Here is a 12,907-nt window from a genome sequence, read left to right on the forward strand (position 1 = left end):
TCGGGGGAATCCGCGATGCGCATTGGGAAGAAAAGAGCAGCCGTTGAGAGAGTGCCGGTGGGAAAGCACGTACCGGGATAAGCATGAGCGATACATAACATAAAAACCTGAAGTCAGAAAAAGCTCCTTTTGTAATGTCCATTATTTACTGCTGTATGTAATCATGACTAAACATTGTCTCATAAACTTGAACATCATTTGTCTAGAACTTTATGAACTACTCAAGCAAATCACTTTTTACTTGTATATATTGTTTTACACTTTTAGAATATAGTTTTAATTTTGTGCTTCTCAGTGTGCAACTGGACTTCCAATTAAATATTTAAGACATTTATTCCGTGTATCAGGCCACTTCTGTAAAAGAAACAATTATCATTTATTAGACACATAAGTTCTATAACCTGTACTGATGATGTGTATATTTTGGTTGTGGTGTGTATTTATAAATCTTCTGCAGTATACATACCTTTATGACATCAAACCACCAAGCACAGTCCACCAGATCTTCACTATCTTCTGTCTTACACACAAGACAATCAATCAGCAGCTTTTTAAAATAAAAAGTGATAGATTTTTGTTTAGGAAACATTTTGAGAATTTGTAATGTTATAAAATATAATTACAGTAGAAAGTCTAATAAGTATGTTGTTTTAATTTAATTTGTTTTGTCAGAGTCAAAAGGCTGAAGAAAGAAATCTAAAAAGCTTAAAGTCTATAATGACATAAAGTAACACACCGATTTATTGAATCTTGTAGTGCATTCATCTCGGTGCTCATATGCGTTGTCTGAAGACTTCTTGCATTTTGTGACTTGCAGAAGGACATTTACATACAAGTCTTTCTTCCTAAGCTGTGAACAAAGGGTAAAAAATAAAATACAGATTAAAATTATAAGGGGTGAACAACTACCGGCTATGCATATAATTCTTGCAAGATTTTAACATTATTTATGACGTGTGTACATACAACATGTATGTAAACTAATAACAATTACATTTATTTCTGTTTGTTGCATTAAGATTTACTTTAACAGCAAAAAAAAGCCTTGTATAGATAAAGTAATTATACAGTGGAACCCGGTTATGTCGTCGGCCTATGGGATGCTAAAATGCGTCGAGATAACCAATGATCGACACAAACGAAAACCAATATGGCGGCAATATATTAACGTGCTTGAAATGTCTTTATGTACATGATGCACATGTTTTTGGAGGTTTTTTACACAACAGCGTTGCCGCGATTTGATTGATTGGTCATGCGGATCGAGATAACCTGTAATGCGGATAAGGAGGCAGAAGCCGAAGTAAACGCAAACAAAGTTTATTGAGAATACTCAGGAGATAATCCACCAATACTTGTAGTGAAGCAGTAATATCCAGTGGTGCGCTCCGGGAGCGCTGTCCACGAAGTTCTGTGAAAGCAGAGAAAGTTTGTGTAGAGAATCCACAGATCCGCGCTATGGAAAGGGATCGGGTTAATCCGGGGTGCCGTTGAGAAAATGCTGAGTCCGAGAAGAAGGACACGTAGCGGGATATGTATACACGATTACACAGACCGCCATGAACCAACACATACGATCATGCACAAACAATAACGGACTGTGAGTGTGTGGAGGTGAGGGGCTTAAATAGGATATGGGATGAGTGAGTGAATGAGAGTCAGTTGTGTGTGATCAGCATGACTGCGACGAGCTCAGAGAAGAAGCAGGGTGCTTCGGGGAATGCCGCCGCCGAAGGGGGCGTGGCAGGGGGATTCCTGACATAACCGACGTTAAGTGGCAAATTTGCCTCTCCTTGTGCTTCAGATATTAGGGTTCGGCGACATAAAAAAATCTACATAACCGATTAAAAAATGCTAAGACAAAGCGAGAATTTGGCGGTTCCACTTCAAAAACGTCGACTTAATAGGGTTGGCGAGTTGACCGAGGTCGAGATAAATGGGTTTGACTGTAGTGTGTATATATACTGAATGCTCTTTGAACAAATAGTTTGAATTAAGCAATGTGTTATTTATTTTATCTTGTTTTCTTATAGCTATTTTACGCTTTCCGTTTTCTTTTTCATTTGATAATTTGATATTTTCAATGTTATGAAATCATAAATGAGGGACATTTAATTTTGGCGCAATGCCCTCAGTTAAGTTAGATTTTTTGGCACTTCGTGGAAAATGTTTGGGCACCTCTGGTCAACACCAAAGAGTAAAGCATTTGTATAAATAATTAACCATATACTAATTGTTGTTTTTAAGTAATTCCTTGAAAATATTGACAAAACATACCTTCGGTTCTCCTTTGATTGAATGAAAAGCAACATGATAACGCGATCCAAAGTTTTCGTTCGCCTTTTTCAGAGCCTTGTCTATATGTGTTCGTAAATTATCAGACAAACTTCTGTAGTTATCAAAAGTCTGAGCAGAAACCACCAGAGTCAGGCTGCCAGAAGCAAAATCTTAAGAGTACTATCCATGTTGTGCAGGACAACCGAGCTGTGTGTCATGGATCAAGTCTAATATCTGAACTTCTGTCAGGAAAAACACACACCAAGGCACTCCAACCGTGATTGGTCATTTGGTCAGACTGTTAACATTTCATACATTTGTACTCAGAGCACAGTTCAAAAGAGAAACGCCTGAAATAGTTTTTGTTTTTTTGGATTGTTAAACACCAAAGAACCAAGAAACAGATAACAGATAAAGAACCAAGAAAAATAGATTAAACCTTACATCAAGCCAAAAACCCACAGCTGTAGTATATTACTGAAAATAATTCCTGTGGTAATCATGTTATTTGTGATGAACAATGACACAAAATGGCTAGATATGTATTACTCTACCCAACAACAAATAGAAATGTATAGTTATTAACGTTAGTTCTATGTCACACTTTTACATTTTTTATCTATTGTGTAAATAGCACTGTGAAAGAAAAATTCAAAATCTTCACTGGCCTGACCAATAAGATCCTCACATACAGGTTTGATAGGCCTGAAATAATGACCACCTACACTAGTACATGTATCAACACTGTCATTATCAATATCTGGAAATGGGTTGGTATCAGGGAGCCATATATCCGTTTGGGTAGAAGAGTGAGAGACTTCAGGGTCATGAAACAGTTGATATGATGGCCACATTCTTGGGTCAGGCAAAGGTAAGAAGGTAAGATAACGGTGTATCAAGAAACAATGTATATTCAGCAGCCACGTGCGTTAGCAGCATCTGGCGATCTTTTGCCAGGTTACACTGTACAGCAGTGGTCCGTGGGTGAATTGTTACCGGGCCACACAGAAAGAATACATAACTTACATTATTTCCATTTTATTTATTATCTGATTCTGAATAATGTTTTATTTTGGAAAATTACCAGATTCTCTATGCCACATCTGTCTATGACTCACTTTTGATGCATGTCATGATGCCTTGGTCACATGTCTTACCTTCATCCGCTACCTTCGTAAAGGGGCTGCTCCAGCCGCTAACACGTAATACATTACCGCTAAATTGAAACCCAGAAGCTAGCAAAATGAACAAAAAAACAACACAGTGGATTTACGTTTATTATATTTAGAAAAATACCAGTTTTTATGCCGGTCGTATCATTTTATTTTGTTGTAATTATCTGTCACACCTTAAAGGCCGGTCCGTGAAAATATTGTCTGACATTAAACTGGTCCATGGCGCAAAAAAGGTTGGGGACCGCTGCTGTACAGGGATGTGCCTGGCTAACAACATTCTTTAGCACTAATTTGAGCATGTAAACAGAATTATGTAATCACTAAATCACTAAAAACAATGATAATATTTTTATCTTTAGAAAAACCTTTATCATTAATCTGGTTTTAATACAATGGAATTTTAGTTTCTTATTTTAGCCATTATTTTTACGATTCAGTCAAATGATGTGTAATGATTCAAAGTAGTGATTCACTGTTCGTCTCACACAGCGTTAATTGTATAAAAAAATCCTTTTCCACTAATGAATATTCCAGTATTTATCTGAATCTGAACCAGTAAAACACCTAGTACCTAGATAAATTCAGTGCACATTTCTGTTTGACCATTTTTATTTAAAATATAAATATAAAAGAGGCAAAATTTAAAACTTGAACGCAACACACATATTAACAATGCACTTTCTTTACTCAGATATATAAAAAAAGTTAATCACTAAACATTTGTTTAACTGATGTGCCAAGTTTTAAATCAAGCACCAAAATCCGGCATGGTGCAACACATCCGGCATTTAAAACCGTCCGTGTGGAAACATAGCAAAAGTTCCATTAGGTGTCCAGATGATTTACGTAATTTAAAACACCATAATTATAAAATATTTTAACATGCCGCCCTGTCATCCAAAAATGTAAACAATAATGTAAAACTTGTCTGTTTGAGCAACTGGCTCAGTGCAAAGAAAAGATGTAATGGGAACCTGTGTTTTTTTCCATGTGTTCTTTTTTCCATGTGTTTAATAGACATGAGCAAGGTCTTTGAAAAACATGTCTACCATCTTTGAAACATGTCGATGTTCTTAATGGTCTGTTCTTCAAATGGTTTTAGTAATAATAAACACACAATTGCATAAAGCATCTGTTGGGTAAGGGGCCACTTTTAATCGAACATTGTGGTAAAAACAATCAGATTACAGACAGAAGTGTAGAACCTTGCTAGATACATATGATTTTCTCACTCAGTGAATGTCATATTTGTTGCACAGATCATGTACTGCAACAAAAGTTATATGTTGAAGAGTAATTAGTTAATTTTGTTGTCAGATACTGGTTGTTTAATGTCCATGTGCTGCTTTACAGTCAGTATAAGTGGTTTATATTGATACAGAAGAGAAATACTACTTTGTCAGTGATTAGAGTCAGATCCAAGTGTACTGTAGGTTCATTCTTATTAGATGTAATCATGAACAAGAGATTATTTGTGTGCGTGCGTGCGTGCATGTGTGTGCTGAACCGAGTTTGCCTAGAACGTTATGAAATACTCAGGCACTGAGCATCAATTCTGCATGTAAGCAAATCACTTTTCACTTATATATGTAGTGTTTTACAGTTTTAAAATATAGTATAGAATTTGTGCTGTTGAGACACATGCAACTTTACAAACATCCGATACATCCAATCTCCTTATCATCGGATTTCCGAAAGGCAGTGTTCTTTCCAGAAAGATAATTAATTGCACATTTATTTCGTGTAACCTTTGACACCTGTAAAAGAAACAATTATTATTTAATAGTCAGCAGAGGTGGGAAGTAACGAAGTACAAATACTTAATTACTGTACTATTTTTTTGACAACTTTTTACTTTCACTCATTAAATTTTGACTCAAAAATCTGAATTTTCTACTTTTTACATTTTCAAACCAGGCTGATTACTTTAGTTTTAATCTATTTGGTGAAATGTCAATCATTTTTCCTCTCTGTTTCTTGTCAGTACTTTTACCAGAGTCTGTTAAAACGTGTATTTGTACTTCTACTTGTTTGAAGGATGTGTGTACTTTTGCCATCTCTGATAGTCACATCATTTCTGTAACAGGTACTGATGATGTGTATAGTTTGGTTGTGGTGTGTATTTCTAAATATGCTGCAGTATACTTATATTTATTACCTGAAAAGCCCTGGCACAGTCCACCAATTCTTCACCATCGTGTGTCTTACACACAACACAATCAATCTTCGGCTGTGTAAAATAAAAAATGATGGATTTTTGGATAGGTTATTTTTGAGAGTTTGTAATGTTACAAAATGTACAGGATTGCAGAGTGTTTATGGTTTAAAATATTGGTTCATAAAGAAATTTGTTTTGTCAGAGTCAGAAGATTAAAAAAGAAAGCTAAAAGAGCTTAAATCTATAATGATATAAAGTAATACACACTGCATTATTTTGTCGTGTAGAACATTCATCTCGGTGCTCATATGCATTGTCTGAAGTCTTCTTGCACGTTGTGGCTTGCAGAAGGACGTTTACATACAGTTTTTGATCCAGCTGTGAACAAAGTAAAAAAGAAAATACAGTAAAAGGTGAGAACAGGAACTGGCTGTACATGTGATTCTTGAAAGAGTTTATTTACTACAGTTTATTTGAATTGATCCCAACGATAATTATTCATGTCTGTTGCATTAAAATTTACTTTAACAGCAAAAAGAAGTCTTTCTGTTTAAAAAGTTTTTGATTAAGTTAAATTTACAATACGAAGTGAAATTGAGGTTGGATCTCATCTTAACAAGCACCCAAGCATCATTTTTAATTATATTTTGTATGATCAATATTTTGAAACAGTCAATCAAAAAATGTAAAATTAAATGTGATATCTCGTACTATCCAAATCTACTGACGAGATTTTGAAAATGATAAATATCTTGTTATTTTAACACACCAACCATCACCCCACCACACACACAAACACACACACATATATATATATTGTTTGTATCAACTGCAGCAAGAAAAATGAATTTTCAATTTTTATTTTAATGCAAAATCAGTAAACTATGAGTTACATATACAACCATATATTTACTTCAAACAGCAAAATGGGAAATAAAAAGAAAAAAACTTTTTTTTTTTTTTTCTCTGATCTGATATTTCTCAGAACACCAAATAAACAACACCCTACTTTACCAATATGGTACTCAGTAGTCTAAAATAAAAAATATATATAAAAAAATTAACAAAATATAATACATTTACATCTGACCAGTGTAGGCATTATTAGTCATTGAATTTTATTTTACATTAATTGTATTGTTTCTCCTTGTAGTACGAGTTTTACTGAACTAGAACTATAAAAATAAATCTGCATTAGTTAAGCAGATTACAAAATCATGTTTTCTATTTATTTATATTGAAATAATATGAAATCATAAATTAGAGAAACCATGTCAACTTTAATGCTAAAATAATGGTTGGTATAATACACAGGCCTCAGTCAAGTTTGATTCCTGGCCCTTCATAGAAAAAGAGTTTGTGTACCACTAATGGTCAAAGCCAACGTGTTAACAAAACAAAAAATGTGCAAAATGGTTTTTACATAATGAGGCCAAACAAAATTGCACCAATATTTAAAAAGATATATAGAAATTGTGTTTAAATAACTAAACATATTGTTTTCTAAATGTTATTTTAAAGTATACCCTCAAAAATATAGATAAAACATACCTTCACTGGTTTTTTGATTAAAAGAAAAGCAACATGAAAACCCAATCCAAAGTTTTCGTTTGCCTTTTTCAGAGCCTTGTCTATATGTGTTCGTAATTCATCAGGCAAACTTCTGTAGTTATCAAAAGTCTGAGCAGAAACCAGCAGAGTCAGGGCTGCCAGAAGCAAAATCTTAAGAGTACCATCCATGTTGTTCAGGACGACTGAGCTGTGTGGTGAAGACTAAAACTATTCAGTAAACTCCGGTCAGGAAAAACACACACACATACACTCAAGGCACTCCAACTGTTATTGGGGAGTTGGTCAGATCGTCAGAGTTTCACACATTATTACTCAGAGCACAGTTCAAAAAGAGAAAAACCTGAAATCCTGGGAATCCAGAAGCAGTTAGTGTAAACTTTTTCAACAGTATCACAAATTATTTTGGCATTTTAAAGCACAAATATGCAAAAGAACCAAGAAACAGTAGATAAAAAAGTACATACAGGCAAATAGCAACAGCTGTAACTTATTCCTGTTCTCTAAATGAAAATAATTCATAGGGTAAAAATTACCACCACAAATTTACTAGTTAAATACTTTACCTAAAAATAGATAGATAATTATATTTATGTATAGTAGTTCTATTTCATTCCTTGTATCCATTTATCTATGCTGTAGATAGCACTCTTATACAGCGTTTTCCCTTTTTTTCTCATCACCCTAATGGACATGTACACCATATACAGTTACCTGCTGGGCATATTATGACTATTGTATTCTTCTGAACTGTACAAAGCCTCCTCGCATTTTCTTCTGTCTCAATGAGTGTATTTTTTTCATTCTTATTACCATACAAAACATGTTTCCAGGACCTGTTAGCTACAGGTAACTTTTTACCATTTCTAACTTTCCTTGATTTGTATGAGTGAAGAGGACTCTATGATGATGCATTACTTTCAATTTCCCAGGTTTTGAAATCTATATAACACTATTTCAGGTTTGACCATAAATAAGGAGACGGGTGAACCTAAACAACCTTCTTAACACAAGCAGTGTGAAAAAGCAACTTATTTCATATAGATTATTTTCTAAGCCCCTTAGTGGAGATGGACACTAGTTAGTTATTAATAAAGAATAATAAACAGATGTGAACAGATGTGAAGTGACCTTTCAAAAACTACACTGTGAATGAAGAATGAATACAGTATAGTACTTGAAGGCAAAAACAAAATTGTTTTGTTTTTTCTTTTACTTTATAAAATGGGTTTATTTCAGGGGTCATGTTATCACATGCTGTCCAGCACAGTAAATATACTGGACTTTGATTTGAGTAAATAAAAAATGTTTGTGTTTCACTACTCATAAAGAACTGGTGCTTTAACAAGGTTAAGATGGTGCACAAAAGTACAAACAAGGCTTAGAGCTCCATTTTATACAAGAACATTATTTTGTGGTAAATCTAAATCTGGATATCTGCAAAGCTGCTTTGTGGCAGTAACCAGTGTTAACAGCACTATATGGGTAAAGTTGTATTGAACTGAATAGCAGAACACAGGATTGAGAATCCGCTCCTAGAAGGTGTTTTGGTGACTCCCATTCTATCCACAATGCATCCAAAAATGGCAGAAGTTGTCAATGGAATGCACTTCAGCTTAGAATATCACCCACTGTGCAGGGACTATATCATTGTATTGTCTCCTAATAATAATACTGAAGGGGTACACCATTTAGTATCAACAGTAAAACGTTTTCCAAGATTTATCAGACCTCAGCAGAGTCCGCGGTGCAATCAAAGGTTTTAGTCACCTCACTTCCTGGTTCAGATGAACAGATATTTGTCCAAATTGGGATGTTAGTAAATGGCTTACTATATAACTATCATGTAGTTATAACTTATCATGTTTATCAGATGTTGTTTAATCTTTGGAACTACATACTTCCATTACCTCAGAAGAAAGGCCTCCCATCCAGGAACAGACATTCCATTTCAAAGTGCTACTTATTTACAGTATGTAAGCAGTCTTGCCTCCGCTAGTGTGCAGTGGCACTAGTGTCAGGGTTCCACTTGCCACGCCCCCTTAGTGGCTGTCATACTGCCGCTCACGGCTTTAACCGCAAACACCTGGTCCTCGTTACGGACCAGCCTTTATAAACGCTAGTTCAAGAGTCACAGGTTGTCAGTTCTTAAAGGTCATGCTACGGATCTCCAACTGCCAGCTTTTACCGCTGGTCCCTCCATGGACTGTCTCCGCTCCGTGGATCATCGCTGCTCCACTCCGCGGATCATCTCTGCTTTGTTCCGTGGATCATCTCCGCTCCTTTTCTTGGATCATCTCTCTCCATTCCTTGGATCATCTCCCTTCCGTGAACTATCTCTGTTCCGTGGATTATCTCCGCTCCGCTCCGTGGATCGTCCCTGCATTACGGACCAAACCCGTATGACGGTTCGCAACTCTAACTAACGTCATACCCCAGGATCCGCTCCAAACACCCACAGAGGAAGTCCCTCCACTCCTGTCCCCCACTGAGGGCGTCACTTGGCCTCTGATTTCCACCGGAGGTGCCACTAATATTGAATGACTTGATTCGGCTTTCCGGCCAATTGACAATCATGACAAGCACGGCAATAACTTGCCACATCCTTTTTTAAACCTCGCCAAAAGAAGTGTTTTAGAACACGATTGTACGTCTTTGTGACTCCAAGATGTCCCGCAAGTGGATGATCATGCGCTAGAAATAAAACATGCTGGCAATATGGAGAATGAACAACAATTTGATACACCGTATTCCAATCTGAATCCGTATCCGTTTTGGAGGACCATTTTCTCATCAACATGCCATTGTCAATAACATAGGCAACTTTCTGGTCTTTAATCACATCAGAAGAAACAGAATAAAAACTAAGAACAAGAGATTTGTCCATTTTCTGCGCAGCAATAATTTCCTCTCGAGATAAAGACAGCTTTGACAATCCTACATCACTCACAGCTACTTTAGAACTCTTCAAATTATGTTTGTGTTCTTCAGATACATCGGAATTTTCAGGTTTCAAGTCAGAAAAAAGTGGAAGAATAAACGAATCAGACAAATCAACTACATCACCCATCTTTCTAGACTGAGCGCGAGTAACTGCACATGCAGGAAAAACATCAGAGTTAGTCACATCCTCTGACTGACAGAAAATATCAGGTTTATCAACAACCTCTAAAACGCATTACTTTACCACCTGCCAAATCATTCCCAAGGATAAAGTCAACACCGGTTACTGGAAGAGAAGGACAAACAGCAACCCGTACAAACCCGGTACATAATTCGCACTGCAGATGTACTCGGTGCAACGGCACTTTTACGCAACCCATCTCAATACCCTTTACAATGACACTCGAACCACAGGAGGTATCCTCAGAAAAATTTAATTTCTCTGCCACAATAAATGACTGCATCGCACCCGTGTCTCTAAGCATTTTTATTTCTTTCTGATCCTCACTTCTTCTTCTTCTTCTTCTTCTTCTTTCGGCTGCTCCCATTAGGGGTCGCCACAGCGGATCATCCGTCTCCACACCACCCTGTCCTCTACATCTGCCTCTTTTACACCAACTACCTGCATGTCTTCCCTCACCACATCCATGAACCTCCTTTTGGCCTTCCTCTTTTCCTCCTACCTGGTGGCTCCATCCTCAGCATTCTTCTACCAATATAATTTATGTCCCTCCTCTGCACATGTCCAAACCATCTCAATCTCGCCTCCCTCACCTTGTCACCAAAACATCCTACATGCTGTCCCTCTAATAAACTCATTTCTAATCTTATCCATCCTCGTCACTCCCAACGAAAACCTCAACATCTTTAGCTCTGCTACCTCCAGCTCCACCTCCTGTCTTTTACTCAATGCCACTGTCTCTAAACCATACAACATCGCAGGTCTCACCACAGTCCTATAAACTTTCCCTTTCAATTTTGCAGATACCCTACTATCACAAATCACTCCTGTCACTCTTCTCCACCCACTCCACCCTGCCTGCACTCTTTTCTTCACTTCTCTAACACACTCTCCATTACTTTGCACTGTTGAACCCAGGTACCTGAATTCCTCCACCTTCTGAAGCTCTTCTCCTGCAACCGCACCACTCCACTGCCCTCCCTCTCATTCACACACATGTACTCTGTCTTACTCCTACTGAGTTTCATTCCCCTTCTCTCCAGTGCATATCTCCACCTCTCCAGGCTCTTCTCAACCTGCTCCCTACTCTCACAACAAATCACAATATCATCCATAAACATCATAGTCCAGGAGACTCCTGTCTGACCTCGTCCGTCAACCTGTCCATCACCACTGCAAACAGGAAAGGGCTCAGGGCCGATCCTTGATGCAGTCCAACCTTCACTCTAAACCAGTCTGTCGTACCTACTGCACACTTCACTGCCGTCACACTGTCCTCATACATGTCCTGCACCACCCTTACATACTTCTCCGACACACCTGACTTCCTCATACAGTACCACAACTCCTCTCTTGGCACCCTGTCGTCGCCTTCTCTAAATCCACAAATACACAATGCAATTCCTTCTGTCCTTCTCTATACTTCTCCATCAACATTCTCAAAGCAAATATGGCATCTGTGGTGCTCTTCCTCGGCATGAAACCATACTGTTGCTCACAGATGGTCACCTCTTCTCTCAGCCTGGCTTCCACTACTCTTTCCCATAACTTCATGGTGTGACTGATCAACTTAATACCCCTGTAGTTACTGCAGGTCTGCACATCTCCTTTATGCTTAAAGATCGGTACCAGCACACTCTTTCTCCATTCCTCAGGCATCTTCTCACCTTCCAAAATCCTGTTAAACAATCTGGTCAAAACCCCACTGCCATCTCTCCTAAACATCTCCACGCTTCCACCGGTATGTCATCTGGTCCAACCGACTTTCCACTCTTCATCCTCTTAATCGCTGCTCTCACTTCCTCCTTACTAATCTTATCTACATCCTGCTTCACCATCTCCACATCATCCAACCTTCTCTCTCTCTGATTTTCCTCATTCATCAGCTGCTCAAAATACTCCCTCCACCTTCTCAACACACTCTCCTCACTAGTCAACACATTTCCTCTCCATCCTTTACTGCTCTAACTTGCAGTACATCCTTTCCAGCTCGGTCCCTCTGCCTGGCCAATCGGTACAAATCCTTTTCTCCTTCCTTAGTGTCCAACCTCTCATACAGCTCCTCATATGCCTTTTCCTTGGCTTTCGCCACATCCTCTTAACCTGCTGCCGCATCTCCTTGTACTCCTGCCTACTTTTCTCATCACTCTGTCTATCCCACTTCTGTTTTGCCAACCTCTTTCTCCTTATGCTCTCCTGCACTTCCTCATTCCACCACCACGTCTCCTTGTCTTCCTTTCTATTTCCAGATGTCACACCAAGTACTTTTCTAGCTGCCTCCCTCATCACTCCTGCAGTAGTTGCCCAATCATCCAACACCTCCTTAACACCACTGAGCCTCTCTCTGACCTCTTCCCTGAACCTCACACTACACTCTTCCTCCTTCAGTTTCCACCATCTTATTCTTCTTTCAGTCCTCACTCTCCTCCTCTTCATCCTCGCCTCCAAAACCATCCTACAGACCACCATCCTATGCTGTCTAGCTACACTGTCCCCTGCCAACACCTTACAGTCGCCAATCTCCTTCAGGTTGCATCTCCTGCATAGCACATAGTCCACCTGTGTGCACCTTCCTCCACTCTTATCGTCACCCTATGATCCTCC

General features: G+C 38.1%; 1 protein-coding gene and 1 long non-coding RNA gene across 2 annotated transcripts; both read right to left on the reverse strand.

Annotated features, from left to right (window-relative positions):
* LOC124387854 lies at positions 1-2,551 on the reverse strand. Its single transcript, XR_006926253.1, has 3 exons — positions 2,278-2,551; positions 737-850; positions 1-547 (listed from the first exon to the last, which is right to left on the reverse strand). It is a non-coding gene; the product is annotated as an uncharacterized LOC124387854 (long non-coding RNA).
* Positions 2,552-4,585: 2,034 nt separating this feature from the next.
* Positions 4,586-7,431, reverse strand: LOC124388032 (cystatin-like protein). Its single transcript, XM_046852658.1, has 4 exons — positions 7,162-7,431; positions 5,878-5,988; positions 5,611-5,682; positions 4,586-5,209 (listed from the first exon to the last, which is right to left on the reverse strand). Exons 1-4 carry the CDS (start codon positions 7,348-7,350, stop codon positions 5,102-5,104), a joined length of 480 nt encoding a protein of 159 aa, XP_046708614.1. The 5' UTR covers positions 7,351-7,431; the 3' UTR covers positions 4,586-5,101.
* Between the last annotated feature and the right edge of the window lie 5,476 nt (positions 7,432-12,907).

This window comes from Silurus meridionalis, chromosome 6, assembly GCF_014805685.1.
Source record: "Silurus meridionalis isolate SWU-2019-XX chromosome 6, ASM1480568v1, whole genome shotgun sequence".
Taxonomy (NCBI): Eukaryota; Metazoa; Chordata; class Actinopteri; order Siluriformes; family Siluridae; genus Silurus; species Silurus meridionalis.